This window comes from Dermacentor variabilis, chromosome 1 (assembly GCF_050947875.1).
Source record: "Dermacentor variabilis isolate Ectoservices chromosome 1, ASM5094787v1, whole genome shotgun sequence".
NCBI classification, from domain to species: domain Eukaryota; kingdom Metazoa; phylum Arthropoda; class Arachnida; order Ixodida; family Ixodidae; genus Dermacentor; species Dermacentor variabilis.
Genome location: NC_134568.1, coordinates 257506140 through 257525504, shown reverse-complemented (window position 1 = coordinate 257525504; position 19365 = coordinate 257506140). Strand labels below are relative to the sequence as shown.

General features: G+C 46.2%; 1 protein-coding gene across 12 annotated transcripts in view; it reads right to left on the bottom strand.

The window, feature by feature from the left end:
- Positions 1 to 346: 346 nt before the first annotated feature.
- The window catches only part of kis (chromodomain helicase DNA binding protein kismet), a 209878-nt gene continuing 190859 nt past the window's right edge, over positions 347 to 19365 (bottom strand). For all 12 annotated transcript variants that reach the window (XM_075673530.1, XM_075673529.1, XM_075673528.1 and 9 more), the window contains one exon: positions 347 to 5565. In XM_075673530.1, the coding sequence (XP_075529645.1) occupies positions 4570 to 5565 (996 nt within the window). In that variant the 3' untranslated portion in view covers positions 347 to 4569. The remainder of the gene's footprint in view (positions 5566 to 19365) is intronic.

Genomic DNA, 19365 nt, shown 5'->3' with positions numbered 1-19365 from the left:
ACACTGCGGTGCTAAACTGCAAACGACCGCCGAGGCCCACATGAATTGTTTGCAGTCTAAAGAAGCCTTACAAAAGTCAAATATACTTTAAAGTTCAATATGTTCAAACAGGGGTAAAAAAATAAAAAAAAAAGAATGTACACACACAGCAGATGCAAGATATCCATCCTTGTTGGCGCATAGTGGCATACGGAGATAGTGTAGTCTCTATGGGCAACTAACTAGCCAGTGTAATGTAACAACACAAATACTTAGCCAATATGTTTACCATGACATTAAACTTGCCCATGAGCTATTGTAGTTTTGTGTTTATTAAATATTCTTAAAGAAAGCTCGCCACACACAATTGTTCTTTCACTTTCAAGATTTAATTTCATACACTTGTACAAACACTATATGAAAGGTTGCATCACTCATGCACTATGACATTGCTGGTGTCACAAAAAGTCCAACGTCGCTTATTTTTAAATTTTTTTCCCCACCAACACTGCATGTACAGGGTTTCCTTTGTCGACACAGAAGGCACGACTCTTGTAGACTTCTCCGTGCCCGCCTTCTGAGATAGCTACCTCTAAGCTGACTAAAAAATGATGAGAAAATAAAAAGGACTGAAGGGCAAAGGGACACTCATTCTCCAGCTCACACAACTACCTTACTCCAATGCTAATGAGGTGACCAGCTCGACTCACCTCAAGCTAACATCAACAAAACTGCAGAGCAAAGCAGCAAATAAATAAATTTTACACTGTGGTTAAAGAAAGAAAGCAAAGGTAGGCATTGCATATAAGTTCTCTGTCAATAAATGACACATAACACAAAACTCAGCTACAAAACAAGGACAGTGGTGCAAAGAAGGCACTATTATATTTATATTTATATATATAAAAAAAGCAGGTTTATGCAACAGAAACTGAGTATGCAGAGAAAAGCGACAGAACATAAAAGCAGTCAGAACGTAATAGAAAAATAGGAATAAAGCAGCACTACCACAGTGCCCTTTAAAAACAAGTAGAAACATACAATTACTTGTTCGTAGAACCTTTACAATGGTTTCACAGCTATACACAAATGCTTCATCATGTCTGAACCACTGACAAGACGACGCATACATTTCAAGTAATCTTACACAAAATGGTCAATAAGAATGCCCCTGCCCTGCACCTGAAGGCAAAGTAAAAGATGTCTAGTGAAGGGGAAAAAAAATATCTAAGGAGGAAATGCATGTGTATATGTATATAATTATATATATGTGTGTGTGTGTATTTTATATATATATATATATATATATAAGATGTCCAAAATAACCTTTTTTAGAATAGCTGTTCTGACAGAAGCAAATCAAAATGTGTTGTCACACTCCTTCAGTGCCTTTGTCAGTTCAGTCAATGGCAGATAGCATTTTCCTATTTCATGACATGGATGTTTAGCAAAACAAGAAGCTGCACGGGGCAAGAGGGCGGAGGACGATATCATCTGTACACAACCGCAAATTCTTTGTACAATGCCACAAGACATGACCCTAAGCACGTCTTTAAAACCTAACAATGCAGACGCTGGTCTCCGATGTGCACTAGAAGGAGCTACGAAGATGCACATCATTAGGAGCAAGCTCCACGGCTTTATGAATCTTGCTTACAATAACCAGTTAAAAACAAACATTAAAAAGCAGGATTTTTCCTGGTCCTGCAATCAATTTCAGTAAAGTAGATTGGAAGAAAATAAAACACCTTGATAACAATGCTACCACAGTTCTGTTTATAAAGTGTGGCCTACACTCCCATGACCTTCACTTCAAATGAGTAAAAAATAAATACATTGTGAGATTTCAGCGAGAGCCATCCATTCTGACCATGCATGCACACACACACATGCACACACACATACATACACACAAATTACACCATGGCAAAAGCATAAAAAGGAAACCGAAGTACCAAAGCACAGGTGTACAGTCAAACCTCGATATAACCAACCTCAATTTAACGAAATTTGCGATGTAACAAACTACTTTCATTTGCCAATTGTAGTTGCATTAAAACCCGTGCATTTCTTTTCGCGATTTAACTAATTTCGTGACGGTTTCAATTTAACGAAATTTTCAGTAATTTCAAACATGTACTTAGGAGCTTGTATGGCTAGTACATCTACCAAAACACTACAAAAATGTCGTCTGAGCTAAAAGCAACCGTAATGGCATGAAGAACTTGAAAAAGGGGGTACCAGCAAAACACAAAGGACGCAAACACAAGGTTTCGCTGGTAGCCCCTTTTTCAAGTTCATCATGCACCAACTGGCCCAAGAGATTGCGCTAATGCACCTCATTTAATGGCATCTTCGGCTGGTGGTTTTTGAGCGCTCTAGGGTGGCCTCGCGAGCGGTGTTGTCTTTGGCTGGTTTTTCTCAATCGCTCTCATCCATCTTAGCGCTCTGAGGCACTCCGTGCCCTTTCGTCAGAGCAGTCATCGAGATTGAAGCATTTCCTGCAACGCAATCACAGCACAGCGTCGCTGCTGTTGGCGATGGTCCACCGTAACCTAGGCAACCTAGGCCACTGAATGCTGGCATCTCGACGAACGCTCGTTCCACGGCGCGACTGCTGGATTTCCCAGCAGCGCCAGGAGCTTTGCATAGGCGAAATATCGGACATTGGCAGTAGTCGCATGGTTTCATATCTGCCATTTCCTCCTCAGACAGCGAGTCACACGTTCGGCTTGTGCACTTGTCCTCTACCTCCGACTTCAGGGAACGCCGGATCTGCCCGACTCTGCTTCGAGAGATGTAGGCGACCAGTCAAAGATACCATAAATGTTCTTCCACATGAAACACTGGAGCTGCAAAAACGCCATCAAAGCACGCGTGTGTAGGGACGCGGTAGGCACGAAAACCTGCTGCACCATTTGTAGCGTTGGTAAACAACTTGCGGAGGCCGCAGGGCGCTCGGAGAAACACGAGAGCCGACGATTACATCTGCGCAAGGGGGATGGGGAGGGTATGAACGCACAGTAACGTGATCAAGCACGCGCTGGAGGGGAGGGAAGGGGTAGAACACGGCTAAAGCCCTGTAAAACTTTTTAAGTTTAAGGGGGCTTTAAACACGGCGTCTGTCTGCCTTCTCCTCCTAGTGTACGCATCCATGCGCGGGCCGCACGCCTTGTCTTGGAAGTAATCTCACCGCGGCAAGTGTAAAGACAGAGCTGAGACGTCTGGTGCCATGATGTGCCTAGGGTTTCCGCATGCATAGTGTTGGTGATCGAGTAATCTCGTTTCCTTGACACGGTGCAAAGCGTTCGCTCGCATTGTGACAGCGACTTGGTGGTCATCGGGTGAGATCTCTTAATGTTTGCTTGAGCACATGGGACACCGATGAAGCTACAAACCTTACTTCGCGCAGTTCTCTTTGCTATCGCCATCAATGCTCTACCTTCCTGGCGAAACTATGACCCCCCCCCCCCTTTTTTTTTTTGCTCAGGTCAAATATCCGTATAATTTGTGGGCGCAGCCTGGGGGCACGAAGCGAGGTCAGCCATGGAGTCCAAGATGTATGGCGCTGTGCGTCGTGACACACGCAAATCTCGGATACCGTGAGTCACATCCGTGCACTAGTCTCGACGCTATCTGCACCGCGCCCTGGCACTCACAACCACGCTATTATGGCCCGACCTTCGCGCGATTGCTTTATAAGTGTTTACTAACGAGGTACTATCCACCAGGAATGCCCATGAATTTGTGAAGTTGTTTTTAATGCTGAAGCCGCAAAACCTCAAATTAATGAAATTTGTGATTTAACAGTTTTTTTTGCTGCAAGTACAACTTCATTATATCGAGGTTTGACTGTATAAAGTTTGCAGGAAGGATACCATGTGGAACAAAAGTGTCACTAACTGTGATGGCTTACCTCTCTAATTTCATCTGCGAATTCTTCTGTGAGCCACATGTTAAGGACAACTATTATTTACACATTCCTTAAAATGTTGCCGCAAAGGCTAATTTCATGTTCCTCTCAGCTCACGTAATGCGACATTTACTTCGCCTTGTGTAAGTACGTGCTTTTTGAGAGGTACATAAAATATAAGCAGAAGCAGAAAGAAAAGCAAGAAAAAGTACAAAGAAAGCTCCAGGAATGTCTCACCCGTAAGAAACATTTAAGTGATGGGACTTCGAATGGTCACACATGGCCAACCAGTGAGGTGCCTGTTGCTTAATTCACCAAATGAAAAAATTCATAATCTACTGGCAAAAAGAGCAATACCATTACATAAATTTAGACAAATGAAATGTGCTATGCAAGAAGCCCACTGCTTCACGTGTTTGCACTGTAGAGAAACCCGTAGATGTATAAAAGGGAAGGAAAGAGAGGAGAAAAAATTAAAAGGCCTGTTCAAACCGATAAACTAAATACAACGAACAAGGCATATAAATCAAGAACGAAGGTGCAGCATCCATACAGGAGAGAGGTTTCAACCAAATGCGAGTCTTTCCAGTGACCAACCATAAATACAACAGAGTACAAAAGAGAAACCCAGAGGTGCCTCCCAAGCCAGACCCCAAGTTAATGTCCGTGGTGGCCAGCTATGAAGCAACTTTGTCATGGGGTGGTGCTTCTGGCTTTTTGCTGGACCGCTCCTCACGTGGCCGCTTGTGGTCTGGTTCATCATCTAGCTCATCTGAGTTGTCGCGGTCATCGAGATCATCCAGGTCGTCCATGTCATTGCCCATGAGACTCTCATCATCAGAGTCAAGGGTTGGTGGGGGTATGGGTGCTGGCCGGCGGGCAGTAGTAGTGGATGGTGGAGGAGGAAGCACACTGCTGCGCAGGCCAGCCCCAAGGGCAGATGTGACCGAGGGGGCGGCAGGCCGCCTTGAGCTGGCCAGGGATGCTGAAGGGGCCTTGCCTGCCGCTGATGAGATGACACTACCCAGCCCCCCGAGGCCATTCACCAGGCCTGCCTGGGCCAGAGAGGCAAACGAGGCTGACATGTTGGTGGGTAGCGAGAAGCCACCCAGGCCCAAGGGATTGTAGAGCAGTCCTGAGGGGTACAGGAAAGGAAAAGATGTGGAGGCTAAGCTGGCTGACGAGGTGGGAAGGTTTGTGCTGCTGCTGGCACTGCTGCTGGGGGTACCCTTGCTATGGCGCTCCTTGCTGGGGGCCCGCTCACCATCTTGGGCCTTGGTTTCCTTGGCCTCCTCAAAGGGCAGGCCTTGGAAGCCCAGGCCGGGGAAGCTGAACAGAGGATTGGCCAATCCCATGCCTGCCAGGCCGCCAAAGGGCAAAAAGAGAGGGGGCGTGGCCGATGACGTTGATGGGGATGTCACGGCTGCTGACGACTTGCCGGGCTCCATGAAAAACTTGAGCCCTGGAAAGTTTCCCAGCATGCTGCTGCTGAAGCTCAGAGGGTTCAGGGCGGAGGTAGAGGGAAACCCGAGGTTCGCCGCGCCACCAGAAGATGAGGAGGCTCCCCCGAGACCAGACTGATGCAGGCTCGACAAGAGGGACGCAGCCGTCCTCCTGCCGCGCTTGCTCTCGGGGACTGCCATGCGCTCCTTCGGCATATCCGGAAGATGACCCTGCAAAAGCAAAGTTACGTCACCCACAAGCAATCTATATAAACACTGACACAGGTGTTTCTGATGCTGACATCATCCCCTTTTTAAAATATGTGATATTCGTTACATAAGCACCGATAAAGCCTTACAAATCAAGTTCTGATGAAACGTGAGGTCCCCTTGGAGGCTCTCTCTTACCTCGTTTTAGGACATATGCGAGATTATACAATATGCATTTTGTGTTTAGCGTCAGTTAATTTTTACTGCAGCCTACCGCAATCAGATTTGATAAGCTCAACCATTGGTTTGCATAAACCTCATGGTCAGTTATGCAAACAAAATACACTAAGCTTAGCCGAAAGCAAAACTCAATGTTTTCTTTTTTTTTGAGCACTCAATGAGCCAAAGAAATTTCGAGGCCTTGAAAATGACAGTTTCACATTCAAGGATTTTGAAGGACCACTACTGACCCTGGACTGAAAAAGCCACTGCTTTTGTTCTGACATACAACATTGCACAGTATCGTTAAAAATCATTGAATTATCATGACCGGTTGCAAATGGCAGTCATAAACTGTAAGCCACTGGTTTTGCACACTGGCAGGAGTGGGACTGCCAGTGTGCATTTTTGAAGCAAGTAAAGTTGCGTTTTGGAGCAGTTTGGAGCAGACAAAATTGCATTTTGGAGCAATTTAGAGCAGATAAAATTTTATTTTGAAGCAGTCTGATGCAGGACAATCTGAATTTTGGTGGAATAATGGAAGACGAAATATGGCAGTGCACTTTGAAACCACGATGAAACATACAATAAACCAACACGAGCGCTGTACTGCAACTGTCTTAGGCAACATCTTAAGCTTAATTTTGAAGCAGATTACCGACATTGAAACCGTCTTATGCATGCAAATTTAGGTAATAGTGCCTGTAGATTTTTAATTAGTGGTGGCAATCACAAAAACATGCATTCTGCAATAGTAAGTCCAAAATTTCCACAAGTAACCCCAGACATTTTTTATAAATACAATATTCTTTATTTCTGGACAGTGAGGGTGAAGTGCCTAGGAATGCGCCTCACCAACAGACTACGGAGAAGCCAGAGTTATTAACTACTGTGGTTTACTGAAAGCCATTGCTACGTAATAGAAATAGTTTTGCATTGGCACAAACCAATCAGAGCACGGGGCAGTAGAAGCACGCTTTGTAGCTATAGCGTACTAGAATATAAAAGAATGGGTTGAGCAGCAGCATGATGCATGCTTTCCTGTAATGCTGAAAACATTGGTGGCACTACGACAGAACTATATTATTCGGTGCTCATGATGATAGCAGTAAATGTTAAATTATGCAGTCCAGTCGATGCGATAACATAACTGCAAGGTCTCATATATAACCGCAGGCCCACAGAGCTGTTATTGACCCTGGGCCCAGTGTACATAAACTATTCCAATCTGTTTTTATTCCAAATCCACCATTAGCCCTCAGTGATGTCAAAATGTATGCGGCCTCTCCCATATGGGCACAAAAATAGATAGGAACAGCTATACATTATACCGGCCCTGGGGAGAGATATGCCCGCCCACTGAACCCGCTGCAGCATATGTCTCCCTAATGCAGGAAGGATTCTTTCACATTCCACGACATCAAAGCTTTGGCCAGCACTTCATTTTCATAATGAAATTACTGCTACACCTTTATATGTAAGCAGATGTACCATCACAAACAAATGAAATGTGAATAATTAATAACAAAGTAGAACACCTTTCTTAGCAAGATTCCACACAGTAACTTATCCAGTTGACAAAGGCGGCATAAGGCTCACACCAAGCTTGCAGCCAAAATTATGCTAATTACATATTGGCGAAAACAGATAAGAAAGAATGCCTTCTAGTTAGCCCCAACTTGTGTAACTACCATATCACTATATACTTCTTCATTCTTTCTAGGTATGGGCTTATGATGTGGTTTCACTCTACACGGAAAATAATCCCATGAAGGCACTAACTATCAGCACAAATTCAAAGGCAAACTGCATTGCAGTGAAGCAAATTTTCAGAAATCGGCATTATGCAACGTGGTCTGCTTTCTGTGCTTTGAAGCCATCAGTCAGGATTACAAAGGTGGAGCCAGCACCATTGCTGATGGCGGCAAATTCTTTCACCGAAAATAACGGTAACGAACAGCAAGAAGTTTGGCAATGAACGTCTGAAGCATCTAGGCCCGCGGTGGTCACTGCCAGTGAATCAGCGTGCGAGAGTGCCAGTTCAAGGCTGTGATATAATCCAAATGGCAGTGGCCTCGATTAATGCCGTTTCAGACATGTAGTCATGGTGAAGAGGTCAGGAAAAAGTTTTCCATCTGAAATTCCAGACCTTCTTATATATTGACTCTATGAGGTACGTGGCGGTTCCACGAAGGTGTCCGAATTATGGGGCATGTCCCGAAAAAAATCGGCCGTTGACTGTAATTACACAAAAAAGGCATTCATTATGGTACGCATTCCTATTCATGTCAACGGTGCAAGAGGAAAACCAGAAGCCACAGAGGTACCAAGATAATGAAGCACTAGACGCGAGTGAGAAACAGTTAAAAAAGGTTCTAGCTCGCTCTCAGTGCCCTCAGTCTGCTTTTCGTTGTTTTGCGCCTCAGCTAGGGAACGCCGTGCCTCAGCTAGGGAATGCCGCGCCACTAAATACAGCCACCTTGGCCGTTCCCACAGAAGCGACGACAGCTGAGAGTGGCTATGTGCATGCTAGCCACTTGCCGGAAGCACCGAAAAGTCCAGTGTTATAAGCAGAAAAATTACAAGAAACTGAGCGGGAGGCGCCGTCACACGGTGTACGGAATGTGAACAGTTGCACTCTTTTCGGAGAACAAATCCGCTCGCTGTTCGCGGCCACTGCCAGAGCACACATGCCGAAGCCGTTCTGGCATAGTGTGGTGCAATTCCGGTCAATTTTCTGTGTTTGGCACAGAAATCAGCGTTTGTATCAAAATGGTGCAATTGGCGCAGGAATCCCATTCCTGCACTGGCCTTACATGGCCTTGTTTAGCTTGCAACCTTTATTTGCTGAAAGTCTCCCTTCATAGAGCTCTTGAATTCAAAATTAAGCAAATATTTTAATCTTCATTTTTAATTAATTTGGTATCCCACTTTATCAGTAGCCAGGAGCTTCTACTTTGCAACGAGCGTCATCTCCCCCTGCATGCAAACTGGATGAGCAAATTCATCTTTAATGATGACTCTTAGACAGCGCTAACTGTAACCCGCGCACCACTGTTCCGTGTTTCATCTGGCTTCGCCGCACTGTGTGATGCGATATTTTAGTTTCTGTTTTCTTTTCATGCTTTCAAATAAAAGAGAACCAGAACAGAAATAAAAATACTGGAGTAAACGGGAAGCATGGCCACATAGTGCTGTCAATGCAGATTTGTGCACCTATCAATGGTGATGACTGGACAGCATGCACTATACCTAAGTTATGCTGCGGTCACGCGTTCCGCTGTTCACGTTTCATTTGACACCGATAGTACAAATTTTCCAGTTCTAAAGAGGAAAGCAACAAACTTTTTTGAGAACAAAAATATATTTACACTTAATCACTACTGTTGTCACTCTCAGGCAGCATTTCATTGTTGGCTATATGAACCAAAATATGTCCTCTGTACCATCAATTGCACATTTGATATTCCGAATTTGTCAAACTCTGCAAAAATCACAATGAGGTGGTGGCACACGCCTAGGCTAACCATTTCACTAATTCGCACTGCAGCACATGCTATTTTCCAGAATGCCAAGAAACATGGGATGCAACTCGTTGTCGAAAGCTTAGCATGTAAAATAACTTATCTTTTGAATGAGCTTTTGTAAATGAAGACTGCAAGCGATGTGTCGTCGTCATGCTAAGCGACACGGAGGAAGGAAAAACTAGAGGCCCTGACGTCACTGTTTGTCTTTATAGAAATCGTTTTGCTTTACTGAACACATTTCCGGTGGCCAAGCACCGTGGAGATGTGACGAGCCACAGCGCGCCTACGAACAGCCTGGAAGTGGAGAATGTTATGAGCTTAAATAAACCGACTGCTACCCAAGGTATCTAAAGCACAGCTCTTAGGCAGACTCCTGTTCTTGATGAGAGCATCGGCGTAACCGAGCGAACAAGCACAGTGAACGATGAAAGCGAACACGGTGCGCAGTGGAGGGGTGTGTGTGGGAGGGAGGTGAAAGATGTGAGGAGGAAAGTGGAGAGGAGGGTGCAGTGCAACCAGGAGGCGGAAAACAGAGGTGGGTATGGCAAAAAGGGTTAGGAGTTGTGGGGAGCACACGCGCCCATCTTCCCCCGCGCCGTCGCATCGAGAGCCGGCATAGACAGGAGAGAGGCGCACTATGCCCTCTCCCGATTCTCCCTCACTCACGCGAAGCGCGCGCGCCCTTCCTCCCCGACTCGCGGGCAGGTAGCTGACAGGCGAGGAGGACATTCCCCTCGCCCAGGTAAAAAGGTACAAAACAGCGCAACCGGGGGAGACCCTCTCTCTCTGAGGCCGGACCCCTAACCTGCCAGACTGGAGCACCTGCCGCAACCCGTGAGTGACCACATTGCCTGACTATCCCGGGCAACGAGGCCAGCCTATTTATTACTATTACAGAGAGGACACGTCCCTCTGCCAGTGTTCTTTATTGCCGGTAGCAATAAACATTCTTACAGTTGACGCCGCTGGTTCGAACCTGACGTAGCCGCGATTCTTGCGCTACGGGTTGGGGAGTAACACAAAGCGACTGCGTGGGGCTCGCCTTCAGCCCTAGCCGCACGCAGAGTAGAACCCCCACAGAGTACAGCGGAGTGCCAGCACGGTGAGACATGTGGCCAGCCGTGGAAACATAGCACTGGCGTGGGCTTTCGTCCCATTGCGCATGCGCAAGCCACACATTCTCATGTTCCCACTTTCTTTCTGAACAATGAGCTACGCAACCGGTGGAAATGCTCCGTCTGCCATTGCTGCTAAACGAGCTGCCTCAGCAGAAGCTAAGCGCCGCCGCTGAGAGCACTGTGTCCTTCAGAATCAAATTTTTGCCATAATATATCACGTATTCAAAACACCGAAACACCTGCGCTTGAAATCCACATTATGGAGTATTGTAATCACTGGTAACATTTTTTGCTCTTATGTTAAGTGAAGCTTCACGGAAACAAAGTTCTGCAGTGCTGAACAGTAGGGACGTATGCGTGCAGCAAGTGGGTTCACCGGGCCTATGTGCAACTATCAGCTGTTTGAACTGCGCAAAGGAGTACGTTCGTCTGTCGAGCCTTGTTCACTTTTGCACCACATCTGCCAACTTCACTTGCCTGTGCCCCTCAAGCGCACAGAGAAAATTACTGCAGTAAAGAAGGTTCGTCTCTTTCTACATTACTCACAGCAGCCACTTCTCTCCCATCTTTCCACAGGGTTGTTTTACGTGCCACGAATACATCGTCCACTGTCAAAAGCAGGTACACTGACACAGCTGTCACTGACATGCAAGGGGTTTATCGTACATATCCTGAACCACAGCGGTTTCAGCCTGTGATGACGTGTTAGCGTGAATCCACCGAAAATGAGAAATACATTTCCAGATTATCCGTGGCGAGGTACGTAGTGTACAGCATTGCATGAGCGCTTGGTTCACGCTGTTTACTTCTCTCAGTCCCACCTCCACCTGGCCACACCAGCCGGGAGAGCACGGTCTAAATAACACAGTGCAATGAAACACAGAGACTAATGCAATCCTGCCCACATGACGCCTTTGCTAGGGTACGAGACCTATATATACAACCTTCAGTTTCGTGTAGCATGTCTGGGCCTAATGCCGGCCAGGGTCGAAATTTGCTTACCCAGCCCTTGCCTGGCTCATGGGCCGGGTCCGAGCCCGGGCTTTCGGGCCCCAGCCTGGGCCTGTGCAGTACTCTATAGTCGGATACAACTTTAGAAAAAAGGGGGCGTTTACTCCTCCGAGGCGGATGCACACGAACATCCACCAATGGGCGCGCACTCTGGACCGACGTCATGCACTGGACGGCCGGTGACTCCGCCGTCGGAGAAGATGGCCGCCCGGGCTGCGAACTGGGCCAAGTCGCGTCAGCTGTGCGCGTCAACGCCTCGTCACAGTGAATTCCCGAACTGTTTGTGAATGTCTATCATGCCGGAAATATTACTGCAAGCTTACGATGCGGCATTTGTGCTGCGTGCGTTTATTCCAAGCTGTGATCTGGCGAAGAAACATTGCAGCGAGCATCGCTGATGCTGCACTACGCTTTGCCTAAAAACAGGATCCCACGGCGACCGCTGCAAACACACATCCTACCTGTTTGTTCCATGTCTGTTTTATTTCGCTCCCGAGTGAAGTTACGAAGAGAAAAGTTTGCCAAAGTCTGGTGTCTACTGTCAGCCGCGGGTGTGTTCGTGTACTGTGTCGCTGCGTTTCTCGTCGGACGGGGTGAAGTGATGGAGCAAAACCATTCTCAGGAGAAATGGGAAAAGCATGCGCGCCTGAAGCAAACCTACGAGCCTCTCAACAGAAAATATTTGCAAGAGAAGCCTCCAATGCAAAGACTTGTCGCCGTCAACTTAGCGTGAACGATCGTTTTCAGCAGTAAGATGGCCGAGCGTCTAACGGCGGTGCTTGTGCGTTGTGTGGAACCGTCGATTGATTGCTTTCCACCAGTGCTCACCGCGCGCGCAAGCTATAGAATGCGTGCTGTGGCACAGTCACGCATAAGTTGTGTCGCCCGCGCTCGATATGGTTTCTCACAACATAGCTTCGCGCTGCTTTTCAATTCTTGTGATATGTTGCAATTAAAAATTCCCAAGACAGTGTTAAGAGAATGGTTAAAAAAAAAAAACATACGAGAAGGTAGGAACAGCAGCTTGTGAACCCGCTCCTATAATACCTCTACCCAGGTCTGTTTGTATATATGTGTGTATGTTTTCTTGCGTTTGTCAATTTTCTTTTATTTCCCACATTTCTTTATATTTGAGTTTTTTCTTAGTTTTCGCGTTTGTGTGCCTGATTCTATGCATGTTTGCGCATACTCTTATTTCTGTCCTTTTATTTTATATTAGCATTTGTTTTTACTAGTTTTCTTTCAGCAAAGTCTTTACACATTTTCATTAACGAATCTCATTCAAAGCACTGACTCCTGTACACTGCAGGGCTGGCCTCTTCCATCTCATTAAAACCTTTCTCACTGGTCTACCTCGTCTTCTCAATCTGCCTACTCGCTGTGTTTTCTGTCCTTGCTTCTTGTGTTGTTGCTTCAATGTGATTAACGAACTTGCTCAAAACAAATTTTGATTGCCTATGAAAACAGAAAGGTTTAGAGATACATTTTCTTAAAAGCGTCATGTGGGTTGCACAGCAACTTTGCCTCTTACCTCTGTTCATGTTTATGCATCAGTACATGTGGCAGCTCGCCAGAAGTGCACATGAAAGGCTGCATATTGCGAAGCAACATCTTTCTATGCTGTTGCATTTTTCATGCATTCAGTCTTAGTAAACAGACGGTTTCGCTGCCCATCACATATGATGGTAAGAGTTTTCAACACGAATAACATTGTGCAGTGGGGAGTCATTTCCTGCCTGACGCTTTCATCGTTGCAAAGACATATTTCAGTGAATGGAGCCCAGCGAAGCAGTGCACTGAGAGCTTTTGCAACTTTCACCATTTATTAGTTCACAAATGTCATTGTCTGAACCTGGCTGTCCATCACTATGCCGATGGCTTGTGAATTAAATAATTGCCTCAATAAAACACATTCAACTTCACTCAACATTTTTAGTACAAACAATGCTAGCAGAGCTATTCAGGTTGAATAATTGTGCTTACATTGGTGTTACTTGCCCGGTCAGATAAACAAATACAACAATGGCTGTGGCATGACTGTGATTTGATGTGCAGACTGCGAACGGTGCCTTTCAAGCGTGCCCTCGACTACTGCTATTAATAGTTACCTGAATGAGTATTTTGGGCCTAACTAAGCTAATGATGTTTGATAATTGTTCTTATTCGCAAAATTTGCCTAGGCCAGGTAACCAAAATAAGCAATGCCACCCCATGAATGTGTTTTTGCATGCAAGCTGCCAACAGTAGCTGTCATTTTCGCGTTGATTGCTGCTGTTTCACCAACAGTGGCGACAGCTTGACTGCGCTTTGACGTGCAGACTGCTAATGGTGCCTTTCAAGCGTGCCTTCGAATACTGCTATTAATAGTTACACGAATGAGTATTTTGGGCCTAACTAAGCTAACAATGTTTGATAATTGTTCTTATTCGCAAAATTTGCCTGGGCCAGGTAACCAAAATAAGCAATGCCACCTCATGAATGTGTTTTTGCATGCAAGCTGCCAACAGTGGCTGTCATTTTCGCATTGATTGCTGCCGTTTCACCAACAGTGGCGACAGCTTGACTGCGCTTTGACATGCAGACTGCTAATGGTGCCTTTCAAACGTGCCCTCGGCTACTGCTATTAATAGTTACCCGAATGAGTATTTTGGGCCTAACTAAGCCAATGATGTTTGATAATTGTTCTTATTCGCAAAACTCGCTTGGGCCAGGTAACCAATATGAATGCGACCACATGAATGTCCTTTTGCATGCAAACTGCTAAATGTGGCGGTCAATTTCGTATTGACTACTGCTGTTTCACCTACAATAGCTACGACGTGGCTGCGCTTTGAAGTGCAGATACTAAAGGTGCCTTTCAAGCGTGCCCCGATGACTATTATTTCATCACAGGGCCCGTAATGCTCGTAGGTGGCTGCCCAATAGAGCATTTTGGGCCTTCTGACATTGGCATTATTCATCTCAACGGGCTGGAAAAAAACAATAGGGGCAGCACAACTGCACGCAAAACACAATATGCTTTGGCGTGCAGGCTGCTAAGAGTGGCTGTCACTTTCACGTTGACTACTGCTTTTTCGTATGAAGCTGGACAGTGGCTGCCCGAATGAGCATTTTGGGCCCCACATAGTTATTCAGGGTTAATAACTGTATTTGTATTAAGATTTTCCAGCATTTCAGCACGTTTCCATGCCAAATCTTATATTGAGCACGATCTGTGCAGGACGATGCTTTTACAGAATTGGGCTTCCATTAAAAGAAATATGTCACCAAATGAACTGCTTATTTATTTGAGAGGTCACGGGAGAATGCTTGGCTGCTGCAAACCCACCGGCAAAATTTTGGTAGCCCTAATAAGGGCTGTTCTTTTGTTAATAAGAAGCTGTTATGCTTCATCGAGTGGCTCAATGCCGGACAGCTCGCAGTCTGAGTCACTTTCTTCACTGTCATCTTCACCCACTTGGATGATGATGGGTTGGATACGGTCACTTCCAGACTTATCAAGCCTGAACTTTACCTCCAGGTCCATCACATGGTGAATGTTCTTCCTCCAGTCTTCTGCCGTTACGTGCTTGATTTTTTCTGTCAAGACGTCTTCGACTGTGGACAGCTTGAAGTCTCCGTTGTCCGCAGCGATGCCATTTTTCACCTTTGCCCACACGAGCTCGATAGGACTAAATTCGCGGTGGTACGGTGGCAGCCTGAGTACAATGCATCATGCCCTTTCAGCTGCACTGTCTACGATGTAGCTCAGAAAGCCTGGCCAACTCAAGCAGCTGCTTTCTAACCATCCTTTCGCTGTAGGTGATGGTTTTGCTTTTGAGCCACTCCTGTATTTTTTCCTTCTTCCAAGCTGTCATCGGCAATTTCTCTTCTCTCCGGGAATGGTAAGGTGCATTGTCCAAAACAATGACGCCACCAGCAGGCAACTTCTGTAGAACGTCATTAAACCATCCCTCGAAGCGATTGCCGTCCATTTCATTGTGGTAGTTGCCTGTTTTTTGGCCACGGAATCTATCTAAGCAGCCGTCGATGAAGCCATCCTCGCTGCCGATGTGCGTCACAATCAGGCGCTGGCCTTTTCCAGAAGGTTGTTTCAGACACGTCGACAGGCCATTTGCCCGAGCGCATAGGCGTCCGCGCTTCTGCACCACAATCTCTGTCCACACGATTGACCCTATGTGTCCCGCCGTCACCCATGTCTCGTCTAGGAAAAAGATCTTTCAGCCTTCTGCCTGTAGCGCTCCACGTCAAGAAGGTAGCGATTCCACCATTCAGACATGTCATCCCGGTCCATAAGCAGTGAATTGCGGCTCTTCTTCTCATGCTTGAATCAGATCTCGACAAGCTGTGGCCGGCAGGAGGTCTGGACCCCACTTCACGCAGAGTCAGAGACGAGGAGAGCTTTCTCGGCAAAGAATTCTTTAAACAATGTTTACATGTTGTGGTCGTTATCAGGAGAGAGACCAACAGAGCAGCTGCAAGCTGCTTAAATAACACCCCTCAGTCCCCAGATTCCCCAGACAGCCCCTAAGGACGAAACAAGGTCAAGAGAGAGGGTCCGGGCAGCCTCCGTGGTCCCAACGCCGCTCTCGGTGGCCGGTGCTTCCTCGAACCGTGCTGCGGCGTCGGGCCGATCTGGCGGTCGGTCAGAATGGTGCGCCGGGGAAGTTTTATAGCCCGCATAGGACAAAGGGAACCAACTGCAAGGCACGGGGTCGAAACACAGCCCTCCTTTGGAAACCGTCCCAAACACAGCGGGAGTCGTTCGTGGTGCGGGTGCCGCCGGACAAAGGAGGGGAGGGGTGGGTGGGGCGGGGTTGCATTGCTGCCGGCACGGGGAGGGGCCGAATAGCACTCCGTGACCCGGTGGCCGCTTCAGTTGTGGACGCCGCGCAGCCGCGAGGAAACCCGAGCCGTGCACGTAGTCGTGTGCCCGAAGCAGGCACCATGCGGGGATGAATGCTACCTCCACGGTAGACACACCATAGCACTGGCCTTCCGTCAGGCAAATCCCAGGGCACAAACATAACACCATATACGCTTCGAGAAATCGTTAGTGATCTTCACGACCGCGTCGCTATCTCGATTCGGCGAAAGAAATCGTGCACATGACCTCGGCGCGCACAACGCGTAATACTTCGTGCTGCGTCTTTTCTCCGCATTTCGTGGGCGCTTTCGCGACGGTGTCGACAGTTTGCCACCCGAAATATGCGAAGCTTTGACCTCCCTCCTCACTTTGAACACGGTGCTTTCGCTGACACCGAGCCTCTTGAGTTTGTAATGGTTGTGATAAATGCATTGTTTTATATAAGTACTTGTTCAATATCAACTGACTGATTTGAAACTCGGAACAGGAGTAGTATATTTGCTGTGTACATGTAAACAAGCGCAAAAGCCATGCAGAGCAGCTCTTTCTACTTTCGTCACTTGCAATGAAGCTAAAGAGCAGACGACGGGCAGCGTTGTGGAAGGCACAGGGTTATTTTTCTGTCGCGATCCGGCATGTGCTGTAGCACATGAGAGCTCTACTAAACCAGTCATCAAAATACAAGAGTCTTTATTTATACCGAGAATTGCACGTTTCAGAAGCACGATTTTTCGATAGAGATTATTTTAGTCGCGGAGGCTATCGGACGTCGCGCTTTGGTCATCTGGGCGGGGCCTCGGCGGGGCCTCCTCTTTTTCCTAAAGTTGTATCCGGCTATAGCTGACAGTAAAGGCATCGCTATTGAGGGGTCACTATAGGGGTCAGGGGCGTGCATGCTGATTGGTCAAGTTGAATTATCCATGGAAGGCCAATTTTAGAATAAAAATAATAAAAGTTTGGGCGCATAGAAAGCATGGACACAAGGCGAGACTTTAGGTCGGAATAGAATTAGCCGAAAGATTGAATTAACCAGAGTCAATCTAACGCAAGTCTACTGTACTCTAATAATTTATTGTGAACTGCTGTTCTCGCTTGAAAATTTTTTCCGGCAGGCTGAAAATAGGCATTTTCAGTGGGAGATGACCAGTGTTGCCCTAATTTTTTTATGCATATAACTAAATTCACACAAAAATGTCGCTTTACTTCCAATAAATTTCGCTGCAAAGCTATTAACATTGTTACAAAACTAGCAAATTTTAGGTAACCTAAACACTTTTGAACACAATAAGATAGCTAAGGGTGTAAATCATTTACCGAAACTTATCAAATTTGTCTAGGGCACATGCGAATGAGAAACAGGCAGTGTTTTTACCAGCAGCATGTAGTGGGCTTTTACTTTACTATTATACTTGACAACAATGGATGAGGACAACTGAAATTTGGCATTTGCACCTAAATTGTGTGGTTTCAAATGCAGCATGATTCAATTGAACACAAGCAATCTAATTTTTCTAGCAAACAAAAGCACTTAGTCGACATTATCCACGCAAATTTTCTAGTTCTCAATTCTAATGAAAGGCTTGTTGTTGGCTGAGTTGGTTCATAGTGCGAGGAAATGAATGGGCAGTGCGGATAGCGCTTGCCTGTGTCCTTTACTACGTCCTTGCCTTGAATTCCACGCAGTACATTGATTTCCTTGCTCTTGTGAAAGGGGACGCCAAAGACTTGAAAAAAATGATAAACCGATCAGCTTACTGTCCGTTGCCTACAAAGTATTTACTAAGGTAATTGCAAATAGAATCAGGAACACCTTAGACTTCCGTCAACCAAAGGACCAGGCAGGATTCCGTAAAGGCTATTCAACAATAGACCATATTCACACTATCAATCAGGTGATAGAAAAAGGTGCGGAATATAACCAACCTTTATATAGAGCTTTCATTGATTACGAGAAAGCGTTTGATTCAGTCGAATCCTCAGCAGTCATGGAGGCATTGCCGAATCAGGGTGTAGATGAGCCGTATGCAAAAATACTCAAAGATATCTATAGCGGCTCCACAGCCACCGTAGTCCTCCATAAAGAAAGCAACAAGATCCCAATAAAGAAAGGCGTCAGGCAGGGAGATACGATCTCTCCAATGCTATTCACAGCGTGTTTACAGGAGGTATTCAGAGACCTGGATTGGGAAGAATTGGGGATAAGAGTTAATGGAGAATACCTTAGTAACTTGCGATTCGCTGATGATATTGCCTTGCTTAGTAACTCAGGGGACCAACTGCAATGCATGCTCACTGACCTGGAGAGGCAAAGCCGAAGGGTGGGTCTAAAAATTAATCGGCAGAAAACTAAAGTAATGTTTAACAGTCTCTGAAGAGAACAGCAGTTTACGATAGGTAGCGAGGCACTGGAAGTGGTAAGGGAATACATCTACTTAGCACAGATAGCGACTGCGGATCGAGATCATGAGACCGAAACAATCAGAAGAATAAGAATGGGCTGGGGTGCGTTTGGCAGGCATTCTCAGATCATGAACAGCAGGTTGCCAATATCCCTCAAGAGAAAAGTTTATAACCAGCTGTGTCTTACCAGTACTCACGTACGGGGCAGAAACCTGGAGGCTTACGAAAAGGGTTCTACTTAAATTGAGGACGACGCAACGAGCTATGGAAGGAAGAATGATAGGTGTAACGTCGAGGGTTAAGAAAAGAACAGATTGTGTGAGGGAACAAACGCGAGTTAATGATATCTTAGTTGAAATCAAGAAAAAGAAATGGGGCATGGGCAGGACACGTAATGAGGAGGAAAGATAACCGATGGTCATTAAGAGTTACGGAATGGATTCCAAGGGAAGGGAGCGTAGCAGAGGGCGGCAGAAAGTTAGGTGGGCGGATGAGATTAAGAAGTTTGCAGGGACAACATGGCCACAAGTAGCACATGACCGGGGTAATTGAAGAAGTATGGGAGAGGCCTTTGCCCTGCAGTGGGCGTAACCAGGTTGATGATGATGATGATGATGAAAGGGCAGTAAAACTCTACAAAATGTACAAGGTCACATGTAACATAGCAATAACAATTAAG